The 26,370-nt window shown below is 61.4% G+C and overlaps 1 protein-coding gene across 2 annotated transcripts; it reads left to right on the forward strand.

Annotated features, from left to right (window-relative positions):
• On the forward strand, positions 1–26,242 carry NIBAN2 (niban apoptosis regulator 2). Of its 2 annotated transcripts, none has more exons than XM_065695510.1 (14): positions 1–125; positions 13,609–13,739; positions 16,232–16,360; positions 16,455–16,560; positions 17,256–17,423; positions 19,257–19,372; positions 19,453–19,557; positions 21,049–21,211; positions 21,615–21,802; positions 21,935–22,090; positions 22,498–22,614; positions 23,265–23,372; positions 23,457–23,568; positions 24,107–26,242. In XM_065695510.1, the coding sequence occupies exons 1-14, from the start codon at positions 71–73 to the stop codon at positions 25,054–25,056; spliced, it is 2,604 nt and encodes an 867-aa protein (XP_065551582.1). In that variant the 5' UTR covers positions 1–70; the 3' UTR covers positions 25,057–26,242. The 2 variants fall into 2 exon arrangements, with proteins under 2 accessions (XP_065551582.1, XP_065551581.1); XM_065695509.1 differs by lacking the exon at positions 1–125 and adding an exon at positions 7,693–7,903.
• The last annotated feature ends 128 nt before the right edge of the window (positions 26,243–26,370 follow it).

The raw sequence follows: 26,370 nt of genomic DNA on the forward strand, positions 1-26,370 counted from the left end.
AACCGCCCTGGGCGCTGCCTTCCTCCTCCTCCTCCTCCTCCTCGCCCGCCCCGGCCCGGCTCCGCTCGCCATGGGAGATGTGGTCTCCACGCACCTGGACGAGGGTCGCCGCCAGCACATCGCCGGTGAGCTCCCGACCCCGCTCCTCTCATCCCATTCGTGCTCTCGCCATCCCTCTTTTCAATCCCCCCCTTTTCCCCGTGTTCCCGCGAGCCCCCCGCCTCCTCTTCCCCTCTTTCCCACACTTCAAACTTCCTTATTTTTCTCGCCTCCCTTTTTTTTCTTCCTCTTCCCACCACGTTGCGTTTTCCCCGTGTTTTCGCCTACCCCATGGCTGGGCACATCCCCGAGCGGGGCGGGCTGGGGGGGGGGGATATCCCGAGGTGCCTGTCTGCTTCGCAGATGAAGGGCTGGGTTGTGCCGAGGGTGTTTGTGTTGGCTCCGGTGTTCCTGCGCTTGAGCTTCCCCGGGCTGCGGGGAGGGAAGGCGAGGAGCCGGGCTCCGGATTGGTGCTGGCAAGCCGGGTCCTGTGCCGGGAAACCACTGTCAGCGTGGGATTCGCTGGGGCCGGGCCGGCAGATGAACTTTCTCCCCATTAGCAGTGCTGGGGGATCCCTAGGGAAGCGCTTCCCAAAGGGGGTTTGGGGTGGAGGCAAGGGCTTGGCTGCACCCTTGGGGTACCCCTGTTCATAGGCAGGGCTCGGCGTTGCCCCCACCAAGCGCTGTGGGACGGGGCAGGGTGACAATGTGCTCATTGAGGGCCCGGGCGTCACTGCCCCCGGCACAGGATGTCTGGTCCGTGCCGCCTGGGAATTGCCTGGGAATCGCCGAACGTGGAATTCCGGCTTCTGTGCGGTGGGACTGGGGCTGGGAGGGTGGCCGCGGTGTCTCACTGGTGACCGACGTGACCCCCCTAAGTGGGGCCATTCCCCCCCAAGCCGCTTTGCGTCACTTGGGCTGTGCTCCCGGGGCTCCCGAGCAGGCAGGACCTGACCTCCCAGCCCTTCCCTGCCATGCTCTGGCTCCAGTTCCAGCTCCCCGGGCTGAAAACCCCATAGGCAACCCCACAGCGAAGCCACACCTTGGCCGGTGGCTTCGTGCTGGACCTTGTGCAGAGAGCTCAGTGGCTGGGGTGTGCCGAGGGTTTGGAGGTGGCTCTGTCCTATCTTTCCCCTATCTCCACCATAAAGCCATGGGAGCGGCTCTGCAGGCCTTTATCCCCAAGGGCCGGCGTTGATGGAGCAGCGTGGGGTGGCTGTGGTGGCACCGGTGCATGGAGCCGGGTGTGATGGGGCCCATGGGCTGTGCCGTGCGGGCTGGTTGGCAGGAATGCTGCCGTGGTATGTGGCTCAGCAGGGCGCCAGCAGGTTTGTGAGCTCGGGAGGAGGGTTTGTAACTCGCTGTGGGGTTCGTGTGTTGCACAGTTGAAGCTCAGTGGGGTTGCTCCAGCGCCGGCTCTGCCCTGCTGCTCACGGCATCGGGTCCAAAGCACATCCCGAAACTTCCTTTAGCTGTGCATAGATCGCTCCCTGGCCAAGCCCCGTGATCTGAATCCTGAAGAATAACAAGGAATAACTATGCAGGAATAACTATGCAGGAATCTGTGTCCTCTGGGCCAGAAATGACGTGTTTGAAGGTCAAGGTGGATGGTTGCAGCCTGGCAGGGACTGAGCGGTTGCACTTGGGGGGGATGCAGATGAGTTCTGATGGGGAAAACAGGCTTCCTGGCAAATGCGATGGTGGAGATGGGGCTGGTGCATGTCCTGTGCCGTGCTGCAGCTCCTGAGGCTCGAGGTGGGTAGGGGAGACCCTCCTGCACTGGGAAACCTCTCTGGGAGATACTGGAGGCACTGGGTTCACTGAGCACAGAGGCTCCTTGCTGGGTGAAAGCCCCAGAGCTGGGAGGAGCCAGAACCCACCAGGCAAGGCAGGACTTGCTGTCAGAATGCAAAGCAATGTGCAGGGAGAACTCCAGGCTTTCCTGCCTGGCTCGGCCTGTTCTCCTCCTGCTGCTCCTGCGGGTGCTGGGGATGGATCCATCCCCTCTCCAAGCAGCTTTTCCTGGCTGCCCTATCAACTCTGGGGAGCTCGGAGGAGGTTCCAGGCTGCTGTGGCCCCTGATTGCAGCAGGGATGGGGACTCAGGGCTTGGCAATGCTCCCTGTGGTTGCAGCCCCTTCCACCAGCAGCAAGCCCCGGGCAGTGGGGACATGGGGGAAGCCTCATTCAGATCCCACTGGGAGCTGTGGGATGAGCGCTGCAGGTGGGCTAAGGCAGGAGGGAGGCGGTCAAAAGCCTTCCCATGCTCTGCAGTGTGGTCTGCTCTGCGCTGGCACCTCTGACATCAAACCTGCCTTCCCTGTGAGGGTGCTGAGGCGCTGGCACAGGGTGCCCAGAGAAGCTGTGGCTGCCCCATCCCTGGCAGTGCTCAAGGCCAGGTTGGACACAGGGGCTTGGAGCAAGCTGCTCCAGTGGAAGGGGTCCCTGCCCGTGGCAGGGGCTGGAGCTGGATGGGCTTTAAGGTCCCTTCCAACCCAAACCATTCCATGATTCCATGAGTTTTTTCCCCCACTGCTGGTGCTCTGCTCACATCCCTGACTCCCTGCACTGTCCCAGTATCCCTGCACTGAGACTGATGGGGCAGCCCAGGGGTAGGATCTACCCTGGGGTGGTTTTAGCTCCTGCATCCTTTTCTCCGGACTCTCTGTGACCGCTAAGTGCTTCCTCCTGCTGCCCTGCTTGAGACATCGTCCTGGCCTGAGTCACCCAGCTCTTTGCCAACACCCTTGGGCTGCCCTTCTCCTCCTCCTCTTCCTCTCAAATGTGGGTTAGGAGTTGCTCCCAACTCAGGGCCTGGGCTGCCCTCCTTGCTCAATGGTGCCCAGTGCAGGCACCATCCCTGGGGACACGAGGCTGGCAGGGATGAGGTAGAGAAGCTCAGATGTTACTGGGTGCCTTTGGGTTTGCACAATGTCCCCTCCTGTCCAGGGCAATGGGTGCCATCAGCAAGGCGCTGGGTGAAGCTCTTCCCTCCTGTGTCCCAGCCCCATGGACCCCTTCTCCCAGGGGTGAGGTGGAGCAAGGCGGAAGGAGCTGGGTGGCTCTGTCCCCTGGTCCTGGGCTGCTGCAGGATGCTCCGGGTGGGATGGGGAGGTGGGTGGCAGCGCAGGGAGGGTCCCTGGGAGCTCACACCTTGCTCTGGCATTCCCAGGGAGTTGCCAGCTCCTTAATTACTGACCAAAGCAGCTGTGAACCTGGGCTGGGACCTGTGCAGATGCCAGCCCACACAGTGGTGGCGTTGGTGACACCAAGCCTCAACCCCACAGCCTTCCCCCTACAGCGCCTGCCAGGCACCAATGGCTGCGTATCCCTGATAGCATCACAGCCTGGTTTGGGTTGGAAGGGCCCAACCACACAGGGAAGAGCTTCTGCACCCTCACAGGAAGAGCTTCTGCCTTATCTCCAACCTGAACTTCCCCTGTTCCAGTCTGAACCCATCACCCCTTGTCCTGTCACTGCAGTCCCTGATGCAGAGCCCCTCCCCAGCATCCTTGTAGCCCCCTTCAGACACTGGAAGCTGCTCTGAGGTCTCCACGCAGCTTCTCCATTTCATGCCAAGGAGGAGCATCCTTCTCCCGGGAAGCTGTGTGCCAATGGGATGGGCTGCGGGGTCAGGTCTGGTGGTGCCAGCAAATGCCAAAGGCTGTGGGAACAGGTTCCTGGCAGTGGGAAGAGGTTTGCTGTGGCTTTCTTGAGCGTGACTCTCATTTCCTAGCTCCTGGATGTGGTGGCTGCCGGTGATGGGCACTGGGGCTGGTGTGAGGCTGAGCCCCTCACCCTGCCGCGGGGGGACCAGAGCAGGGAGCTCCGATGGGTGCTGGGATGTGTGTGGTGTCTCCTAACCAAGCGTGTGTCTCCTTTCCTCATGGAGTAACCACCTCCCTGGCACGTCAGGGCTCCCTGCCAGGGCAAGGGCTGGTTGTGGCACGCCAGGGCTTTGCCTGCAGCTCTCATGTCGGGACACAGGGCTCACCGGACCAACGTGTTGGGGCAGGGGACGTGGTCCTCGTGTGCTGGTGGCTTTGCCATAGGGGCAGGAGGAGGGAGCCCTCCCTGTGCTCAGCCTGACCTCCATCCTGGGAGTTCCTCCGAGGGGGATAGGAGAGAGGGGATGGAGCAGCCTGAGGAGAAGGACTTGGGGCTGTTGGTCAATGAGAAGCTCCCCATGACCCGGCTTCAGTGAGTGCTTGAGCCCAGAACCCCCCTGTGCTGGGCTGCACCCCCAGAGCGTGAGCAGCAGCTCCGGGAGGGGATCCTGCCCCTCTGCTGTGTGAAGGGGAGACCTGAGAGCAGCTCCAGTGCCTAAAGGGGCTGCAGGAAACCTGGAGAGGGGCTTGGGACAAGGGCCTGTAGGGACAGGCCAAGGGGAATGGCTTGAACCTGCCCGAGGGGAGACTGAGACGAGCTCTTAGGGCTGAGCTCATCTTGGAGCTCAGCTGTGTTCCACCCTGCTGGGGACCATCAGGCTCCTGTCCCTCTGCCCCGGCCCCACAGCAGGTTGCAACAAGCTCCCACCCAGCAGAGGTGACACATGGACCTGGGGCCCATCACTGAAACAAGCACTAAAAGCACCCACACTTGAGTGCACCCACAGCTCTGGTCCATGGGGACCCAGGGAGTGCTGGTGCCATGGGCAGACCTTGTGTGCAGGAGCCTGGTGCCAGGCTGTGGGAAGGAGCAGTGTCAGGACCACCCCCCCCATCCCATTTCCAGCCCTCCTGGAGCACTGCAGGCTCTATTTCACATCCTGCCCTGCCCTTGCTCCCGAGGAGCAGGGACGTGGGGAAGCAGCACGCTGCCTGCTCGCAGGGTGGGCTCCTGCCTCCACCACCGCTGCGCTCTGTGTGTCTCAGCAGGGATGCAGGGATGCAGGGATGCTCATCCACGCAGCTGGCAGGGTGAGGTGTGAAGGCAGGCGAGCTCCAGGTCCCCACACAAAGCTGAGCACCCCCCTTTGCCCCTGTAGGACCCAGCTCTGGTCCTGGAGAGCTCGGAGGCTGGAGGGGAGGAAGGAGCAGAGCAGAGCTGCTCATTCCAAGCACGCTTCCTGCAGCTCCTGGACCGGATGGGGAGGAAAGAGTAAAACTCCACCTTTTCCCCCCTTTCAAAGGGAAAGGGCAGCAGTGTTCAGTGCAGGTCCCAGCTCTGGCTGGTAGAGCAAGTGCCCTTCTCCATGCCCTCCTGCCCTGGGGGGCTCAGACCCCCTCTGCAATGGGAGTCCCCAGGATGGGATGTCCCCATGCAGCAGGGATGGATGGGACAGCTCAGGGCCTGGTGCGATGCTCCTTTGGGGGGATTCTCTGCATGATGGGATGTGCCCCAGTGCTGAGGTGACCTCAGTGCTGCTGTGTGGGGCAGGAGAGCAGGGCTGCCAGCTCCCAGGCACCCAGAGCAGTGGTGGAGCTGCCATGGGAATCATCCCGAGTCCCTTACTCTGATCCCAGTGCATGCAGGGCATCACCTGAGGACAGAGCCCAGCCTTGGAACATCCCTGCCTTGCCTAGGCGCCACGCCGCTCTGCTGGCTGCTGCCCGCATTCCCATAGCAAGGAATTATGGAATTGTGGAATGGTTTGTGTTGGAAAGGCCCTCAAAGTCTCTTCCAGTTCCAACTCTCTGCCGTGGGCACAAGAGCTTCTGCCTTATCTCCAACCTGAACTTCCCCTGTTTCAGTTTGAACCCATCACCCCTTGTCCTGTCACTGCAGTCCCTGATGAAGAGCCCCTCTCCAGCATCCCTGTAGCCCCCTTCAGACACTGGAAGCTGCTCGGATGGAAGATGCTGGTGATGCTGCCAGCCCCATGGACCTGTGCTCCAGGGCATCACCATCGATGGGGAGCAGGAAGCATCACGAGGGCAGTGTGGGACAAGCACTGTGGGGCATGCGGGACCCTGTGTCCTGCCGGGCACAGCAGCAGGGGCTGTGCAGAGCCCAGGGCTGTTTTGTTCAAACACCTCTTGGGTTTGGTTGGGTTTTTTGTCTGGACACATAAAGGGCTTTGTCTGCTCTCCTCCCGTGGGGTGGGATTGGGTTTCCTGCTGGCACTGAGCAGCTTGGAACATGCCAGGTCCAGCTCCTGTCTCTGGGGCTGGGCATAAGGGGCTGCTGCTTGTCCCTGCCAACCGCAGGAGCATTTGCTGGGGCATCCCACAGATGTACCCAGCTCCGGTACCGGGAGCCTGTGGGACCCAGGGATGCCCAAATTCTGTCATAGAATAGAGCCTGGTTTGGGTTGGAAGGGACCTTAAAGCTCATCCAGCTCCAACCCCTGCCACGGGCAGGGACCCCTTCCACTGGAGCAGCTTGCTCCAAGCCCCTGTGTCCAACCTGGCCTTGAGCACTGCCAGGGATGGGGCAGCCACAGCTTCTCTGGGCACCCTGTGCCAGCGCCTCAGCACCCTCACAGGGAAGAGCTTCTGCCTAAGAGCTCAGCTCAGTCTTCTTTCCCCCTGCTCTGGCCCCTTTGCCTTGGGTTTGCAGCTCTTCTCCAGCCTGGCCATGCGCTGGTGGGACCCTGGGGACAGGGCCATGCATGGTGATGCCTGCAGTCAGGTCTAGCCAGGGTCTGGGGGTATCCAGCTTGGGCCAAGCTGCTCCATGGGAATGCTTCCTCTACCCACAGCCCCCTCCCTGCCTGTGGGACGTATCCTGACTGTCCTGCGAGTGCCATCGCATCCTCTGGTGGGCTTGACTCTGGGGTGGGTTTATCCCAGCTGCGGTGCCTTTGTGGGCCCCATGGCTTTGGAGCATCACCACTAAAGCACCAATCAAAGGGAGAGGGATGAGGGATCAGGCAGGAATGGGAGGACAGGAGGGGGATCCTCTGCCTGGCTCCCTCCCGTTTGGGCAGGGAGGTTTAGGGCTCACATCTCATGCTGGCCTCCGTTCAGCCCCAACCAGCTCCTCCGGAGACGTGTCAAGGCCCCAGATGCCGTTTGTGACTCACGTGCACATTCCTCGCACGCAGCCTTGTTCCCAGGAAGCAGCGGGACACCAGCTGCAGGAAAACACAAATCCCTCATCCACGGGGCTGGAAGCGCTGCCAAGCCATGGGAATGGGGGTGATGCAGGGCGCTGGCTCTGGTGGGGTTGGGCAGCAGGAGAAACGAGTGAAAGGCACCGGAGAGCGGGGTTTCTTGCCTGTTCCTGCGCTGAGGAGGTGCTGCTGAAGGTGCTGCTTCACTTTGGCCCCATGGGTTTCATGCCTTAGATCCTGCCGCAGCCGTGCTGGGGCAGGTTTGTTTGCACTGGGCTGGGAGCAGCATTGTGCAACCACCACAACTGGGTGAGGTGTGGGGGGACCAGGAGGCTGCTGCCGCGGTGGGGATGGACCCCATGGGATGAGCATCGCCATGAGCGCAGCCGGGATGCAGGCGGGATGCAGGATGCTGCAGGGGGCTGGTGCAGGCACCAGCAAAGAGCCGTGTCCCCAGCAGGTGCCCCAGACCGGAGCTGGCACCGCGGCTGCTTCTGACTCATGTGGGGGCAGAGCCTTGTGATGCAGGGGCAGGGAGAGGATGAACCGGTTCAGGCCTGGGCCCATCTGGTTTCTCCTCCCAGGCTCTGCTGCCTCATCCCTTCCTGCTCAGCCCCCGTCCTGCCCACCCTTACCGCAGCGGTGTGAGTCAGAGGGCAGCGGCTGCTCGGGATGGGATGGGGCGGGGGGGGAGAGCAATTCCCATTCCCATTTGTGCTTCCAGCTGTAGCTGGGAGTGTTCCCGATGGGGTTCGGAGCGTGCTGGAGGCGGGAGGTGATCCCTGTCCTGCGCGGTCCCGCGGTGCTGAGCCGGAGGAGAGCACAGGGAGCCCTGTTCCCGGTGTGCTCCAGGATCAGCTCAGTTCAGGTAACAGCCTGGAGCAGAACCACAGCCACCCCGGGCCGGGTGCGGATGGGTTTGTGTGAAGGGTGCAGCTGGGTGCGGGCAGGCAAGAGGGGAAACTGCCCCTGTCCTCGCTCTCTTCCCTGATGCTCGTCCCTCTTTCCATCTCTCCTGCTCTACATGAGAGGGGATGCTCGGCTGGGCTGAGCCAGGCCCATAGGCAGGAGTTTGTGTTTCTGGGTGGGAATGAACTCGGATTCATTCCCAAATTTGCTGTTTTGAGGTCTGCCTCAGCAGACCCTGTTCCTGCTGTGCCGTGCACCCCATTCCCAGCGTGCTGTGCACCCTCAGTGGGGGATGCCCAGACACATTGTCTGCACTGTGCCAGGATTCAGGATCCCGAGGGGCAGCGGGCAAACCCCTGGCTGCAGGATTGCTGGAGCAGCCTGGCCACCCTTCATCCAGCCACTGACATCAGCCCCCTTGTGATGCGCTTGTCCTTGTGGTGGGTTTTCCTTGCTGGAAAAGCCAACTTCATTGTCCTCCTGGGCCACCAGGAAGAGCAGGAGCAGCCGGAGGATGGGATGTGAGGGGCAGGACAGGAGGTTCAGCATAGGAAAGTGGACGCTTGGATGACTTTCTGGGTGCTCCGCATGCTCCCTGGCATGCAGACAGGATGCTGGGACCCTCCTACCCCTCTCACATGCTGGGTATGGGGACCACTGGCTGGGTGGTGACAGCCAGGGATGTCCTGGTGACAGCACCCCTTGCACCCAGGAGCCGGTGTCCCGGTGGGAAAGGGCCCCTCTTGGTTTTGCTGCCTTTACCCATGTGGAAATCACAGCCGAGGGGTGATCACCGGGCCGGGGTCACCATGTGCCACCCCTGGGTGTCCCTGTGGGTGCCATCGCTTGTGCTGCTGCCCCAGCGACCCGCCTGCGCTCTCTAATCATTCACTGGCTGCATCAGTGATTAACTGCAGCTCCTGCCCTGCAGCCCTGGCCGTGCCCTGCCAGCGGGATGCCCGTTGTCACCAGCAGCATGGGGCAGGTTTAGATGGAGCCCAGGAACAATTCCTGCCCCAGAGGTGCTCAGGCATTGGAACAGGCTGCCTAGGGCAGGGCTGCAGGCACCGGCCCTGCAAGTGCTCACACAGCGTGGAGACGAGGCCTCAGTGCCATGGGGCAGGGGTGGCCTTGGCAGTGCTGGGGTAAGGGTTGGATTTGATGCTCTTAAAGGTCTTTTCCAGCCTGGTTGGTTCAGTGACACCCAGCAAGGGGATGTGATTTCCTGGTCCTCCTGGGTGTCTGCTCCTCCACTGCTCTGCAGACACATCCCTTTGCACCACCCCATTGCTGAGGTGGCAATGAGGGGACGTGGGACACGGTGCGGGGGAGCCGGGGCTGACTCAGGCTGTCCCATGGGCAATGAGCCAGCAAGCATCCATCACGCGTGCGGGGGCCAGGGCTCCACAGCCCCGGGCTCTGCCTCAATGGGCCTTTGTGTCCTTGGCTTTATCCTTCTTTATGTGCTGGAGCAGGAGGAAAATTCCCTGCCTCCGGTGAGGCATCCCTGCGGCATCCCACAAGGGTTGGTCATGCTCCCACCCGTCCCGGCCACAGAGTGGGGGGGGTGGTCCTGGGGAATTTGGGATGTCAAAGACTCCCTCTCCTCAATAGGTTTAAATGGCAGGATGATGGGGGTCTGGGAGGTGTGACAGGAGTGAGGGATGGGCTCTGGGGTTGGAAAGCGGGATGTGGGCTGCAGGGAGGGTGTACATGGATGTTCCTGCTGGGATGTGTCAAACACTGGGCTCCAGCCTCTCCTCGGGGTGTGTGCATGGTGTACGTATGGGTGTGCGTGTGGGGTATGTACCTGTGTGTGCACGGGGTGTGTGTGTGGGTGTTCATGTATGTGCATGTTCGTGCATGGGTGTGTGTGGATTCGCCTCCTGCTCCCTGTCCTGTCCCTGTCCCCTGGGGCCCGGTGGCCCCATCAGCACAGGGTGGGGAGCAGGGGACAGCTCCGCATCCCTAGAGGCTGCCAGCACCTTCCTGCAGGGTGCAGGGGGGTGAAGGCTGCTCTGGGTCCATCCTCCCTGCCTTTTTCCTCTTATGCTTTAACCCTCTGCTGCCCACCCAAGGTCCTGCCGCATGAGGAGAGGGTGAAGGGCTTTCCCATCCTCAGCTCCTCGGGTATCTCTGGAGGAGCACAGGGGTGATGCTCATCTGAGGAGCAGCTTTGCCCAGCGCTGTGCAATGCATCCCAGTGCTGGGGGAGCCTGAGCTGGTCCCCAAACCCCAGGAGACACCAGGGTTGAGCCGTGTCCCTGCTGGGCTCTGTCCTGGGTGCGATGTGCTGTGAGGCTGCAGATGGGTCATGGATACCTCTGGAGGATGCTGAGCAAAGGCAAAACAAACACTGCTGTTGGGTATGGGCCAGGCAAGCTGCAGCAGGACCTGCAGAGGCTCTGACCTCCCACTGCCAGAGCTGCTGATGCTGCTGGCCTTGGCCTGGGCTATTTAAAGCATCGCTCTCATTTTCACATGGTTTTGAGGGGAGTGAGGTGTTGAGCACTGGTGCTCCAGGGCTCTGCAAGCAGCCAGGGTGGTTCTGTGATGAGATGCAGGCAGCACATCCAAGTAGCTGGTGGGAAGGATATGATCAGGCTGCCCATGCTGCTCCCTGGGTGATAAGGGCTCTGGGCTGGACCTGGAGCTCATGGGCTGTGTTTTCCCCTTGGCTTTGCTCTGATGCTGGAGTTGGGGCTGGTCCTGCTCATATGGGAGGTCAGGATAAGAGCTGGCTTCTGCCTGGAGATGTGCATGCGTGTGGCTGCTGATGGTGCTGGAGATGCTCCCAAGGCCGGGCTGCTGGACCAGCTTGGGCAGCTTCCTGCGGCTCCTGAGGGTGAAATCCACCTCCTGCCCTGGTTCAAAGGGGTGGATGCTGGACCAGGGCTGCTCTGCCCAGGCTGTGACCTCTCCATAGGTGAGGGCTGCACGTGCCTTTCGGCTGCAGCCCTGGCTGCTTGAGGACTGCTGCCTTGCCATTGGGACTGCTGCGCTGGAGATGCGTTGGGCTTGGTGACGATGCTTCAGGCTCCATGACGGCTGCACTGGCACGACCGGTTGGGGAGGTGGGCAGGAGCAGGACCTGGATGGTTCGACCCAGACAGCCCTCAGGCTCCTCTGTCCTCGGGTGTCATCGGGACAAGGGCAGACCTGCGCTGCCTGTTGGGTCACCCTGCCAGGGTGTCCCTGGGGTGCTGCTGTGCTGTGCCCTTGGGGTGCTGGTGGGTGATGGGGAGGCTGTGCCGGGTCCCTGGAGATGTGATGGGGAGGGATGGAGCGTGGCTGGGGATGTGGAGCTGATGTGGCATAGAATTATGGAACCATAGAATCACAGAACCAACGGGGTTGGAAAAGCCCTTTAAGCTCACCCAGTCCAACCCTTACCCCAGCACTGCCGAGGCCACCACTGCCCCATGGCACTGAGGCCTCGTCTCCACGCTGTGTGAGCACTTGCAGGGCCGGTGCCCGCAGCCCTGCCCTGGGCAGCCTGTTCCAATGCCTGAGCACCCTCGGGCAGGAATTGTTCCTCAGCTCCATCTAAACCTGCCCTGGTGCAGCTTGAGGCCGGTTCCTCTTGTTCCATCCCTTGCTCCTTGGGAGCAGAGCCCAGCCCCTCCTGGCTCCATCCTCCTGGCAGGCACTTGTAGGGAGCCATCAGGTGCCCCCTGAGCCTTCTCTTCTCCATCTGAACCCCCCAGGTCCCTCAGCCGTTCCCATCGCACTTGGGCTCCATCCAGGCACAGAGGGCAGATGATGGGAACCCCCTGATGATGATGCCGGTGGGTGCCCTGAGCTCCCCAACCTGCAGCACCCTGGGCACTGGCTCCTTCACCTCCCATCCCTCCCTGAACAGCTTTGGCTGCAGGTCCAGGAGGGACAGGAGCTGCGTCCTTTGGCACATCCCAGCCCATCACCAGCTTTGTGGTCCCAGGGAGGTGCCAGTGTCTGTCCCAGCGGGAGCCCCGGCACCCCTGCACTTCCTCAGCCTCCCCTTCCCCCTGCCATGCCCAGGACTAAGCCGTGCGTGGCTGCAGGCAGAGATAAAGGGGTCAGGAGCAGCTTTTGCACCGGGAGGGCAGGGGCGAGGCTCTGGGCATCCCAACCACGGGGCAAACCCTTCCCCATGGGTGCACTGGAACCGGGTGCCCAGGGCAGTGCTGGAGCCACCGTCCCTGGGATGTGCCGCCCGTGTTCCCTCTGCCCCCGTTGCGCTGGGCAAGGGTTGATCCCTGCAAGCGTTTGCCTGCAAATCTGCTTCAGTGCCTGCAAGGCATCGGCTCCTGCTTCCCGTTGGCTCCAACCCTCCCAGTCGGGCCCTGGCTACGCAGGGACAGTGAGTGACAAAGGAGCTCCTTTTCCCCATGATCTGAAGGGAAATGCACCCTCGGAATGGCCTTCCCAACGCGAGCCGTCTGCGCCGCAGCCAGGCTCAGGCTGAGCTGCAGCACGGGCTCTTTTCCAGGGGAAAATGCCAAGCTCGGGGGTGAGGAATTTCCCGGCTGGGATGTGCAGGCGCCTCGCTCTTTGCCATGGGGAAGGGTTGTTCCTCTGGGAAGGGGTTGTCAGCGCGATGCTGGATGTTTGCCCCCATCGCGGCGCATCCCCCCTGGGACGGCTTTATCCCAGTGGTGTTTTGCTCTCGTCCCATGGCATGTGCAGCATCCCCCGCGGCAAACGGCTCCTTCCCTGCCTGCTGCTGGGACCTTGGCTCCCGTGAGCGGTGCCAGGGCCAGCGTGGGGGGTGTTTAGTCTGGGTTCGTGCCCCTAGCGCTGCATCGCTCCTCCCCAGTGCCTTGGCACCGGCTCCAGCCGTCGGGAAGGGCTGGAGGAGGCTTGGATTCCTTCCTTTCACAGGCTCCAGGGCGAAGTTGAGAGCAGGATTCAAAGCGGAAGCCAAAGGCAGCCCTGGGGAAGCTGCGATGCTTTGGGGAGGGGTTGGTTTGGTGCAGGAGCTTCGTGGAGCTGGTGTGGGGAGAGGGGGGGGTGCTGCGCGGGGCAGGGTGTACATGGGGAGGGCATGCCATGGGACAGGGGCTTCTCTATGGGGCACAGTGTATGTGGGTCAGGGGTGCTGGCAAAGGCTGGGGGGATGCAGCCCCACTTTCCCCTGTGGCTGATGGCCCAGATGGAACCCTGGGGCTGGGGGGTGATTGCAGTGTCCCTCCTACCCTGGGCATCCATGGGGCTGCCAGGGAAGGGGATGCCCTCCAGCACCATGGGGTGATGTGGGGGTCTCTGCCTCACATATGGGGGTGACATGGGGGGGACCTGGTGGGTCCTTTCCCCTTCTCATCTCCCGCCTGGAGCATCGGCGCTTCCCTGTGCCTCTTGTGGGCTGGTCCTTACGGGGCACAATGGGGTCGGGTGGGGATGAACGATGCTTGGGGCTGGAAAAGGGTTGTCCCCCAGTCTCAGTGGATGAGGCCCGGGAAGCCACCACCATCACCGGCATCAGCTCCATGTCAGGAATTCCCTGCCTGGGCGCGGAATCCCTGGCATCAGCATGAAGAGGCCAACACAGAGCGATGCTGCTGGCCCCACGTAGCGCCTGCGCGCATGGGGACGGTGTCCCAGGGCGGGGGGGGGGTGTGTGTGTGTGCAGAGGAGCCCCCCCCGGTCCACCCCTGCTAACGCAGCCGCGCTGTCCCGCTGCAGAGAGGACGGGGAAGGTGCTGGGCGAGTTCTGCCGGTGCTACAAGGAGCAGTTCGGGGTCGCGCTCTTCAACAGCGTCCGCTATGAGATCGAAGGCAATGGGGGGCCACAGGCTCAGCTGCTGCACCGCAAGGTAAGAGCTGACGGGGGCTCCATCCCCATTCCCACTGTGCCTGGGGACGTCCCCTTGCCGCTGGTCCAGCCCATCCCTGTGGCATCGTGCACCGCCCGTGCAGCACATGGGGCTCCCCGGGGTGGTTTTTCTTCCCAATCCATGCAATGAGCGCACCCGGGCAAGGCTGGCTCTTGGCTGCGGCCCCTGTGGAGGCTGGCAGCTCGTGGACCCCCCTGTGCCCAGTGGAGCTCCAAGCAGGGTGTGCTGGGCTGCCGTTGGGTGTGAAGGATGCTCTAAATGCCTGTGGAGGGCAGGAATCCCTTGCAGGCATCCCTGACCCCATAGGGAAGAGGAGCTTATTCCGGGCTTCCAGGAACCTCGTGCCTCCTGCCTTGGGAAAGGTCTCCAAGCATCATCCCTCCTTGGTGCTGTGGCTGCAGCACTCAGGGATAGGTCCTGCCCTCCCTTCCCACCTCCAAAGGCAGATGCACACCAGATGGGGCTGCTCATCAGCAGCCAGGGTTTGGGGTCCCTCCGTGGCTGGGTCAGTGGAGCTGCTGCCCTGGGGGTGCTGCGGAAGCAGGAGATGTGGTCGCACATGGGAATAGGCTTCTGTGTTTGTGCAGGGCTGGAAGGGGGGGCTTGGAGCAAGCTGCTCCAGTGGAAGGGGTCCCTGCCGGTGGCAGGGGTTGGAGCTGGGTGAGCTTTAAGGTCCCTTCCAACATAAACCATTCCATGGTTCTATGAAACCACCGCATAGAGCCCAGCACCAGATGATGCTTAAATGCTCTGGGCCTCACGGAGGCCCAGGCTCTCTTCTCCTATCAGCCCTTCCTGCACATCCAGACTCTGGTCCCGGTCCCCATTGCTCCCAGTCCCTGCAGCAATGGTGCTGACAGCACAGGGCACTCCCAGCCCAGCCCAGCTGTTTGGCACATACCTGCCTGTCCCAAATGCGTGCCAGGGTTGGGTGGTGACACCTTGGTGACTGCCCGGGGCAAGGAGGAGGTGTGAGGAGGGACAGTTGTGCTGGAGCTCCCCGAGTGCTGGTGGCCATGGAATCCCTGAATCCCAGCCTGGTTTGTGCTGGAAGGGACCTCAAAGCTCCTCCAGCCCCAACCCCTGCCACGGGCAGGGACCCCTTCCACTGGAGCAGCTTGCTCCAAGCCCCTGTGTCCAACCTGGCCTTGAGCACTGCCAGGGATGGGGCAGCCACAGCTTCTCTGGGCACCCTGTGCCAGCGCCTCAGCACCCTCACAGGGAAGAGCTTCTGCCTTAGATCTAACCTGAGCTTCCCTGTCTCATGGTTAAGTGTTCCCATGTCAGAGCTCAGCACCTCATTGGCATCCAGTCTCTAGGGCTCCATCTGCCTTGGGCAGTGCTTCTAAAGCTGCTTCTCCTCGGCTGAGCCACGCTGGGGAGATGCCGATGCTCTCCTGGAGCTGGCACCCCCTTCCTGTCCCCATCCCTGCTGACAGCCTTAGGGTCCGGTCCCCAGCCCTGCCGGACTTTGTGCTTTCTCCCCCCCCTTCCAAGGCCTTTGGAAGCACTGAGGAGCAGCCTCTGAGCCTGTTTGCTGAGCTGAGCTGCTCCCACAGCTCCCATTGCCCAACGTGTGGGGTTGTGGGGCTGAGGGAAGGCCATGGGGCTCCTGTGAGCCAGGAGATGGACACAGCAGGGAGAGAGGAGGGAAAGGTCCTGAGCACGGTGGGACCCGAGCCCTCGCTGGTCCCTGATGGCCGCCATGGTGGATGGTGGGTGGCCAAGGCAGCAGAGGCGCCGCTGCACGTTCCTGAGCTCTTGGCTCTCTTTTATGTTCCTGGGATCATAAAAATTCCTGGCAGGAATTCTGGGCTTGCTCAGCCTGTGTTTGGAATGGAGTAAATGCTGCTGCTGTGTGAGCCAGAGGGGCTGGAGCGACAGCCTGCTCCTGACACTGATCCTCTGGGAAGTTCAGAGAGTTTAAGCATCGTCTGGTGCTGGGCTCTAAGAGGCGGCTTCATGGAATCATGGAATGGTTTGGGTTGGAAGGGACCTTAAAGCCCATCCCGCTCCAACCCCTGCCACGGGCAGGGACCCCTTCCACTGGAGCAGCTTGCTCCAAGCCCCTGTGTCCAACCTGGCCTTGAGCACTGCCAGAGATGGGGCAGCCGCAGCTGGGGCACGACTGGGACTGCTTGGTACCGGCCACCAAAGAGAAGGTCCCAGCGGGGTCAGGTCAGAGGCAAGCTGCAGAGGGCAGGAAGCAAGCTCCGCGCTGCCATGGTCTCCGTGTGGGACACGGAAGAAGCAAACTCCCAACACAAACCGGGCTGGGATTCCGTGGTTCAGGCACCAGAACTTGCAGCGCTATCGGGCGTAAGCCAGGGGTGACCTTGGGCACCCTCAGCACAGAAACCCTGACCCCAGAAGGCTTTGCCAAGCTCCCTGCGCCAGGCTGTGGCTATGGGATGGAGCTGCCCCTCTCCCTGCACCCCCCGTTCCACCCCCCTGTGTTCTCCTCCCCGCAGGTGCCCCTCGAGGACCACGTCATTTACTCGGGCAACCTCTTCCACTACATCGAGGAGAACAAGAAGTGGAGGAACCGCTTCTGCGTGGTCCCACACAACTACGGCTTGGTCCTCTATGAGAACAAACTGGTGAGGGGCATCCCCCACCGCTGGTGGGCCCAGCCCCGGAGGGGGACACCCCATCATCACCGCCCATCATCCATCACCGTGTTTCTCTGCTCAGGCCTATGAGCGGGACCTGCCGCCCCGTGTGCTGATCAACAGCGCTGGCTACAAGATCCTCACCTCGGTGGACCAGTACCTGGAGCTGGTGAACAGCAGCCTGCCTGGTGAGTGTTCCGGTGCCTAGGGGTGAGCAGGGATGCTGGGCATCCCTTGGGGACCTTTGGGAAGGGGCGGGTTTGGGATGTAGCATCCCTGGGGACCTTATGGAAGCGGTAGTTTTGGGCTATAGCATCCCTGGGGACCTTCTGGAAGGGGTGGTTTTGAGGTGTAGCATCCCTGGGAACCTTTGGAAAGGTGGGTTTGGGATGTAGCATCCCTGGGGACCTTATGGTAGTTTTGGGCTATAGCATCCCTGGGGACCTTTTGGAAGGGGTGGTTTTGAGGTGTAGTATCCCTGGGGGCCTTTGGAAGGGTGGGTTTGGAGTGTAGCATCCTTAGGGACCTTCTGGAAAGGGTGGTTTTGGGCTGTAGCATCCCTATGGACCTTCAAGAAGAGGTGGTTTTGGGGTGTAACATCTCTTTGGACCTTCTATAAGGACTGATTTTGGGGTGTAGCATCCCTGGGGACTTTGGGAAGGGTTTCTCACTGGAAATAATGATTTTCTTGGGTTTATTTTGTTAATTTTCACTCTGATTTCCTTTTTGGAAGAATCTGCGCTTCCTTTGCCCCTGGTTTTGGTAGAACTCACAGCCAAGGCACTGGGAAGGAGCTGAGGGATGTTTTGTGTCGCTGCTGCACCCCCAGCCCTACATCCCCATCCTTGCTCTGCTCCTCACAGCATCCTCCCTTCTTTGGCAGGTGTGACACCCAAACTGGGGCAGACCCCCATCTTTAAGTGCCCCACGGATTTCCCCCTCATCCTCTGGCACCCCTATGCCCGGCACTATTACTTCTGTGTGATGACAGGCAAGGAGCAGGAGAAGTGGAGGGCAGTGTTCCAGGACTGTGTACGGCACTGCAACAACGGTGAGGGATGCTGAGGGAGGACAAGGTGGGGCTATGGGGAGAGGGGAAAACATCCTCCTGCTCCAACCAGCCCCCATGGAGGTTGGTTTGGGTTTGGGTCTAAAGGGGATGATTTGAGCATCATTGAGAATGTCAGGGTCTCTGTGAGTGAAGGTGGGGAGAGGGAGGGATCATAGAACTGTGGGACGGTTTGGGTTGGAAAGGACCTTAAAGCTCCTCCAGCTCCAACCCCCGCCACGGGCAGGGACCCCTTCCACTGGAGCAGCTTGCTCCAAGCCCCTGTGTCCAACCTGGCCTCGAGCACTGCCAGGGATGGGGCAGCCACAGCTTCTCTGGGCACCCTGTGCCAGCGCCTCAGCACCCTCACAGGGAAGAGCTTCTGCCTAAGAGCTCAGCTCAGTCTCCCCTCGGGCAGGTTCAAGCCATTCCCCTTGGCCTGTCCCTGCAGGCCCTTGTCCCAAGCCCCTCTCCAGGTTTCCTGCAGCCCCTTTAGGCACTGGGAGCCTCTCCTCCTCCTCACCATGTGATGGGAACACCCCCCGGGGTGCGCAGGGGTCCCGGGGATGCTCGGTGCTCGTGGATTCTTGCACCTCCACAGCCTGGGTTTCTCTTTGGGATGGTTCCTCCCTCCCGAGCCCCGTTTCCGCCCCTCTCTGCTCTTGCAGATGCCGTTTCCAATTCCACGAAAGCTCTTTTGTTGTTGTCAAGCAATCCATTTATCCGTTTCCCTATTAGAGGCGCAGGTTCTGCCTCTGGTTGCAATGAGGGTGGGAATTTTCACCTCCCTTTTGCCCAGCCTGCTTTCCCTGGAGCCTGGGTGCCCTTGGCTGCTCCAGGAATGTCCCTCGTCCTGTGCGATGCCTTTTGCCCACCGCACTGGCTGTTATCCCTGTTTTAGCTGTGATTTGGGCAAAAAGTGGCTTCAGACTCGCACCCCTTCTCCAGGTTCCCCAGCAAGAGGGGATTCTCCTGTACTATGGGACAAAGTCCCAGGCTTGGAGGATGAGGTTTGGCCATAGAGCTCTGCTACAGCAGGAAGCCCTTACCGTGGTGTTAAGCCCATACCATAGCGTGAAGCCCACATGGGGCTGTCCCCCGGGAGGTGATGCTGAACCATGAATGGAGAAGCTCCAGGCCCTGAAATCTCTCACCAAGCACTGGGAAAGGCTCAGACCTGACTTTCTCTGTGTTTTTTCCCCTCTGCCCCTTAGGAAAAGCTGCTTAGGCTTGAGTTCAATGTAATCGTCTTAGGAAAATCTGTGTGACTGGAAGAGATCCGCTCCCTGCCCTGGCCTGGGGAGGACAAACCAGCCCTGGCTCCACCTCCACATTGCTGGGTGGTCCAGGGACGTGCTCTGACCCTCCACTGTCATCCCATGCTCTCGGGCCATGCGCCGCTGGGCTCCTGCCCATGCATTGCCCCATCTCCTCCTCCTCCCCATGGGCACCCCGCACCCTGAGGGCTGACTCACTCCCAGCATGTGCTTTCCTCTTCCTCCCCACATCCTGCAGGGCCCCCTCCTTCCTCCAGCCCCCCCCCCTTCCGGCTGCCCCATCCTGCTGGTGGGGGCCCCATAGAGCACTGGGGGTCACTGAGCCCCCTCATCCTGCCCAGCCCCTGCTCCTGGTCCAGCCCCTGCCCTCGGTGTGCAGATTGGGACCCCCCCCCCCCACCAGCCACTGCTGCCCCCAACCCGGTCAGAGGCTTGGGATGGGGTCTCCCAGTCCTGGTGTGGGTCCAAGGGCATGGGGGACACAAGGGACCCCTCGAAAGTGGTTGGGTGCTGCAGCAGCTGCTCACTCATCCCCATCCCCTTCATCCCTCATTTCCAGGCATCTCCGAGGACTCCAAAGTGGAGGCTCCAGCCTTCACGGATGCAGTCCGCATGTACCGCCAGTCGAAGGAGCAGTACGGCACGTGGGACATGCTGTGTGGCAACGAGACCCAGGTGAGGTCCCCCGCTCCCCCCACGGCTCCAAGGCAAGGATGCGGGATGAGCAGGGCCCCCACAGCCTCCTGCCCTCGCAGGTCCTGAGCAACCTGGTGATGGAGGAGCTGCTTCCCGAGCTCAGGAACGCCATCGGGCCCCGCCTGAAGGGCAAAGCGCAGGAGCGCCAGCGGACGTGGATCCAGGTATGGGGCTGCTGGGGGGCACCAGCTCCTGCACTGCCTCTGCTCTGTGCCAGAGCCAGCACAGCTGCCCGCATCCCTCTCTGCCCCCTAAGAAACCATCTTTACTCTCCACCATCCTTGTTCTCCACTTCCTTATTCTGCTCCATCCTCATTCTCCACCATCCTCAATCTCCTCCATCCCTATTCACACGTGTCCTTATTCCCCCTTGTCCTTATTCCCCTCCATCCTTTATTCTCCTCCATTCCTTATCCCACTCCATCCTTTATTCTTCCTCAGTTATCCCCCTCCATCCTTTATTCCCTTCCATCCTTTATTCCTTTCCAACCTTTATCCCCCTCCTTTATTCCCTTCCAACCTTTATCCCCTTTCCATCCTTCATCCCCCTTCCAACCTTTATCCCCCTCCATCCTTTATCCCCCTCCATCCTTTATCCCCCTCCATCCTTACTCTCCACGCTGTCTCCTTGCTGTCCCCACAGCAGCCCTGCCTGCACTGCCTGTCCCTGGGGTGGGGAAGCAGGCAGGAGGAAGCCCAGCCCTGGAGCAGAGCCCATCCTGGCTATATTTAGTGAGCCATTTTTAGAGCAGCACAAGCTAAATCCAGGCTGAACCCTTGCGAAAGACCAAGGGCTCTTTCGAAGCGCCTGTTAAATCCCTAAGAGCTGATGGGTAATTACCACCAGGCCTGGAATGTGCCTCCGGAGCTGCCCAAAAACGAACAAACGCTGCTTTTCCAGGAGCTGTGGTTGTAGCTGCAAAGCTGGGATGCCCCAGGGAGATGGGGGGGAGTGGTAGGGGGGTGGCCCTGCCTTCTGCCAGCCCCCGAATCACTGCGTGTGCCTGCGAAGTGAGTGAAGCCTCAATGAGCAGCTTCAACCTCACCATGGGGCGGGCTCCTGAGACCCCAGGGAGGGAACAGCCTTCAAATGGGATCATGGGCTCTCATGCCCGGACCACCAGGCTCCATCCCTGCAGCATCCTCATCCCTGCAGCCCCCCATCCTTGCAGCCCCCTATCCGTGCATCTCCCCATCCTGCAGCCCACCCCATCACTCCAATCTCTGCAGTTTTCCATCCCTGCAGCCCGCCTATCCCCGCAGCATCCTCATCCCTCCATCATCCCCACTCCTGCAGCACCCCCATCCCTGCAGCCTCCCCATCTTTGCAGACCCCCTGTCGCTGCAGCATCCTCATCCCTGCAGTCCCCCCAGCCCTGCAGCCCCGCCTCAGACCTGCCTGAAGGTTAACAGAGGCAGATGCTCAGCTCTCTGCCCCTTGGGTACCACTTTGAACCATCTCTGCTCCATGGGAGCTTCATCTCCCCCAGCTGGAGGGTCCCTGGTGTCAAAATCTCCTGTCAGCCTGTGACAAGGGGTCTGGTCCGGGCATGGTGAACGCTTGGCAGGTCCTGCAGGCATCTCTTGCTGGAGGTGATGGGCAATAGGGAGCACGGGGGGGGGGACTGCTGACCTCCCCATCTCACCCTCTCCAGATCTCAGATGCTGTCTATAGGATGGTCTATGAGCAGACCAATGCCCAGTACGATGCAGCGATGGCCAAGTGCGAGCAGGAGCGGCCCCGGATGGAGAGCACTATCCGCACGGACATGGACCAGATCATCACCTCCAAGGAGCACTTGGCCAGCAAGATCCGAGGTACAGCCCTGCAGGGAGAAAAGGATGTGGGCATGGAGACAAGGATGTGGACATGGATGTAGCTGTGTCCCTGGTGTGGCATTGCCGCTGTTGCACCCAGGTGTGGTGCTCCTGGGGTGCAGCATGGCCTGGAACCCTTGGGAGATGCCAGAAGGTGCTGGGATGCGCATCCTCATCGGCATTGTCCTAAGGGGTGGGGGACAAGGTGGGCAGTTGGTAGGAGCGGGTTCAGTACAGACCAAGGGCCCTCTGCAGTAACACCTTGTGTTGTCTTGCAAGGATGGAAGCCTTCTCCTGTAGGGCCTTGTGGAGAGGGGCACGTCCCTCTCTTCGGGGTGGGTTTAGGAGCTGATCTGAAGGGCTGGAAGGAGCCTCACCGTGCTCACCCCTGCTTCCTGCCCAGCGTTTGTCCTCCCCAAAGCGGAGGTGTGCGTCCGTAACCACGTCCAGCCCTACATCCCCTCCATCCTGGAGGCCCTGATGACCCCCACGAGCCAGGGCTTTGCCGAGGTGCGGGAGGTGTTCTTCAAGGAGGTGACGGACATGAACATGAACATCGTCAATGAAGGCGGCCTGGAGAAGCTGGTGGAGGTGAGACCCTGCAGGCCGGAGGGCTTGGGGCTGGCAGGGCCAGTCCTGCTGCATCCTCAGCATAGCAGCACCAGGGGATCCCAGGAAGCCCCTGTGCGTGTCCTGCCCTGCTGAGCCTGGCTTTGTCCCCAGTACATGGAGAAGCTTTCCCACCTGGCCTTCCACCCGGTCAAGATGCAGTCGTGCTATGAGAAGATGGAGCAGCTGAAACTGGAGGGTCTTCAGCAGCGCTTCGATGTCACCAGCACGTCTGTCTTCAAGCAGAGGGCCCAGATCCACATGAGACAGGTGGGATGGGGACCGGGGTCCCCCTGCATCCTCCTGGGCAGAGGCAGAGCAGAGCCCAGGCTGGTCCACCCTGGCTGCCCTGTCTCAAGGACCTTCATGTCGTTGGTACCCAACCAAGGCTGTGTGATGGATCTGGCCATTCCCTTAGGTCTGGAGCCCACGCAGTGGGGCAGTGCCCGGCAGCAGCATGGGGCATCCTTCTAGCTCAGCACCCAGACTGGAGCATCACAGCACACTTGCACCTTTGCCACCAAGCCCAGTGGCACCAGCAAACCCAGTAGCCCAGTTCTGGGGGTCTAACCCAGCCAAACCTGGAGCAGGGTGTAGGAGAAGGGAGTGCAACCCATCGGGGTGGAGGGATGGTCCCTTTGGGTCCCCAGGTGCTGACCATCTGCCCCTGCTGACAGCAAATGGATGATGCTGTGCACACGTTCGAGACGCTGCTCCACCAGGAGCTGGGGAAGCTGCAGGGCAAGGACGACCTCTGCAAGTCCATCCAGCGCATCCTGGAGAGGGTGCTCAAGGTGAGGGGTGCGGATCTGGGCTTTGGTGGCGTTCAATGGCCTTGGGCCTAGGGAGGGGATCCTGCCCCTCTGCTGCGCTCTGGGGAGACCCCCCCTGCAGTCCTGGTCCAGCACTGGGGCAGCAGCACAAGAGGGACCTGGAGCTGTTGGAGCGAGGGCAGAGGAGGCCATGGAGCTGCTGCGAGGGCTGGAGCAGCTCTGCTCTGGAGCCAGGCTGAGAGAGCTGGGCTGGGGCAGCCTGGACAAGAGAAGGCTCCTGAAGGGGAGACCTGAGAGCAGCTCCAGTGCCTAAAGGGGCTGCAGGGAACCTGGAGAGGGGCTTGGGACAAGGGCCTGTAGGGACAGGCCAAGGGGAATGGCTTGAACCTGCCCGAGGGGAGACTGAGCTGAGCTCTTAGGCAGAAGCTCTTCCCTGTGAGGGTGCTGAGGCGCTGGCACAGGGTGCCCAGAGAAGCTGTGGCTGCCCCATCCCTGGCAGTGCTCAAGGCCAGGTTGGACACAGGGGCTTGGAGCAAGCTGCTCCAGTGGAAGGGGTCCCTGCTCGTGGCAGGGGTTGGAACTGGATAGGCTTTAAGGTCCTTTCCAGCACAAACCAGGCTGGGATCCTATAAGAAGGATCTCACTGACCCATTGACTCTTTCACCCCTCAGAAATACGACTACGACAGCAGCACCGTGCGGAAGAAGTTCTTCAGGGAGGCCCTGCTGCAGATCACCATCCCCTTCCTGCTGAAGAAGCTGGCGCCGACCTGCAAGGGGGTAAGAGGGTAAAGTCTGGGGTGAGGGGGCTGAAGCATCCCTCCCTCCTGCCCCCTGGCTGAGTGGCCTCTTTCCCCATGGCAGGAATTAGCCAAGTTTCAGGAGCTGATCTTCGAGGATTTTGCCAGCTTCATCCTGGTGGAGAACACTTACGAGGAGGTCGTGCTGCAGTCAGTGATGAAAGACATCATGCAAGGTAGAGCCCTGCAGCACCACCGGGGGTAGGGGCTGGGTGTAGCCAGTGCAAGCCAAGCCTGGGCTCAGCATCACCTGCAGGGTCCATGATGGGTGCTGGGGACCGGAGGAGAGAGATCATAGAACCATGTAGGTTGGAAGGGAGCTTAAAGCTCCTCCAGGTCCAACCCCTGCCACGGCCAGGGACCCCTTCCACTGGAGCAGCTTGCTCCAAGCCCCTGTGTCCAACCTGGCCTTGAGCACTGCCAGGGATGGGGCAGCCACAGCTTCTCCGGGCAATATAACCCCATGCAGAATACTGGGAATGTACAAGGGAAGATGGTCCTCAGCAGGGTGCTGGGGGCGGCTGTATGAGGATGGATGACCCCATGCAGGATGCTGGGGGCATCTTCCTCCTGTCCTTCCCACTGTCAGCGCTGAGCGCTGTGGTGCTGGACTGGCTCCATACCCCCAGAGGGCTGCAATGGGATAGATGCCTGGGTTTGGTGGGCTCTGCCCCATGCCCACAGCCCCTCTGACCCCTCTCTCGGTGCCCGCAGCTGTGAAGGAGGCGGCCGTGCAGCGCAAGCACAACCTGTACCGCGATAGCGTCGTGATGCACAACAGCGACCCCAACCTGCACCTCCTGGGCGAGAGCATCCCCATCGAGTGGGGCGAGGAGCCCAGCGCGCAGCCCGAGGCCGAGCCGCAGGGCGACCGGCGCCGCAGGGCCAAGCAAGTGGTGTCGGTGATCCAGGATGACGACGGGGTCCTGCCCTACGCGGTGGGCGCCGAGGCGCTGCTGCAGCCCGGGTCCCCGCAGGCACCGGAGCTGGAGGGGCCCGCGCCGGATGGGGTGGAGGAGATCCGGAAGGCGCTGGCCAAGGAGAGCCGCGGGGGTGCTGGTGAGGTGGAGGAGCGGCTGAGGAACGGGACTGATGCCCAGCGGGAGAGTGGTGCCACGGAGGAGGTGGCGGAGGCAGCGTCTGTCCCCTCGCAAGGTGCAGCCAGTGATGGGGACAGGGTGCACCGCGCCACAGCGGCATCGCCGGCGCCTGCAGCTGAAGTTGTGTCAGGGGCTGGGGATGCTGCAGTGGCATCAGCGGTCCCTGGAGCCGAGGTTCCATCAGGGGCTGAGGTGCAACCGGCTGCACCAGCATCACCCGTGCCTGGAGCTGATACCCCATCAGGAGCCAGTGTGCAACCGGCTGCACCAGCATCACCAGTGCCCGCAGCTGATACCCTGTCAGGAGCCAGGGTGCAGCACACCATGCCGGCATCACCCAAACCCAGAGCCGATGTCCCACCAGAGGCCAAGCTGCCCCATGGTACACCAGCATCACCTGGCACACAAGCATCACCCGTACCTGAAGCCAAGACCCCATCACCGTCCACCGGCTCAGTTTGCCATCGGCCCAGTGACAAGGAGACAGGCGAGGAGGTGGCTGTTACCCCCCCCCAGCCCCCAGGCACAACAGAGAGTGGTGAGGGGGTGCAGACGGAGTTCTAGCCTGGCTCCCCCACCATGGACTGGCCCTGGTGACGCTGGGGGTTGGGATAGGGGGAACAGGACCCTCTGTGCTGCCGGGGATGGAGGGCAGTGCTGTGGGGAAGGGAGGGGATGGGAAACACCGAGACCTTATTGCCTACGGGGGGGGGACCCCGCTGCTGTGCGGGGCTGGCTACAGCCATGTGGTCCTATTGGGTCAGACTGGGGAGGCCCCAGCCCGGGGTCCCCCCTGCACTCTGCTCTGTCCTTCTTCTGCCTTAGTTTCTTCTTTTCTAATGAGGAGATGCTTTATCTGCCCCCCAAGCACTGGGGCTGCCTGGGGGGGCTGGCACTAGCCCTGCTGTGGATGGGTGCACGGGATGCTCCCGGCTGCCCCAGGGATTGGCCACTGGTCCCAGTTGAGGGTTTCCTGGGAATGCCCACCAGCAGTCTACCCATGCCCTAGGGATGCCAGTGGGATGATGGAAGATGTGATGACAGGGATACAGCAGCGCTGGGTGGCTTGCACTGCTCCTGATGGGGTGAGAGCTGGGGCAGGCGTGGGGTAACAGCACCTGGGCTGGGGTAACTGCATCCAAACTGGGATAACAGCGCCCAGGCTGGGGTAGCTGCATCCAAACTGGGGTAACAGCGCCCAGGCTGGGGTAACTGCATCCAAACTGGGGTAACAGCACCCAGCACCCATCCCTGGCTGCCCTCACTCACCCCAGGCCCTTCTAGCAGCTAAGTTCAGATTAAAAGCTCAGCAGTGAAGGTGATGCTCACCCCATGTCTCCAACGGGACTGGGCTGCCTGGATCCGGGCAGAGGAGGGATCCCAGTCCCGTACACAGATGATGGCTCCAGCTCTAGGGCTCTGGCCAGCGCAGTGCTGCTGGGGCAGAGCTGGCACCCGCTGTGGGGCCGGGGACAGGCACGGCCCCATGCAGAGGTGCTGGTGGGGTTGGCAGGACTCGTGTGTGTGTGTGTGTGCATGGGGCAGGGACCAGCACCCCGACACCCGCCTGTATTTTAGGTGCTGCTGTTTCTGCCTCTGAAGGGGGGTGGCCAGCCTGAAACCCCCCCCCAAAGTGCCTTGCTTGGGGAACTTAAAACCTGTCTCTTCCAGGATATTTTATTAAGAAAGTTATACAAATGTTTAAAAATATGCTTATAATAATTAATAAAATGGAAAAGCTTTATTTAAAGCCAGAGCAGACTGTGCTCATTGCTGAACCCAGCCCTGGGGCTGTGCTGGAGCGGCAGGGATGGGAGAGTCCCCACTGCGATTGGGGGGTCCCCCACTGTGACTGGGGGGGGGGGGGGGTGACACATC

The sequence above is a fragment of the Lathamus discolor genome, chromosome 15, assembly GCF_037157495.1.
Source record: "Lathamus discolor isolate bLatDis1 chromosome 15, bLatDis1.hap1, whole genome shotgun sequence".
NCBI classification, from domain to species: Eukaryota; Metazoa; Chordata; class Aves; order Psittaciformes; family Psittacidae; genus Lathamus; species Lathamus discolor.

Bases quoted from the DNA above. Each gene is read 5' to 3' on its own strand.
- NIBAN2 (XM_065695509.1), top strand. From the start codon at position 7,708: ATGGGATGGGGCGGGGGGGGAGAGCAATTCCCATTCCCATTTGTGCTT. The intron at 21,212-21,614 runs GTACAGCCCTGC...CTTCCTGCCCAG, and splicing joins CTTGGCCAGCAAGATCCGAG to CGTTTGTCCTCCCCAAAGCG. The intron at 22,091-22,497 runs GTGGGATGGGGA...CCCTGCTGACAG, and splicing joins CCCAGATCCACATGAGACAG to CAAATGGATGATGCTGTGCA.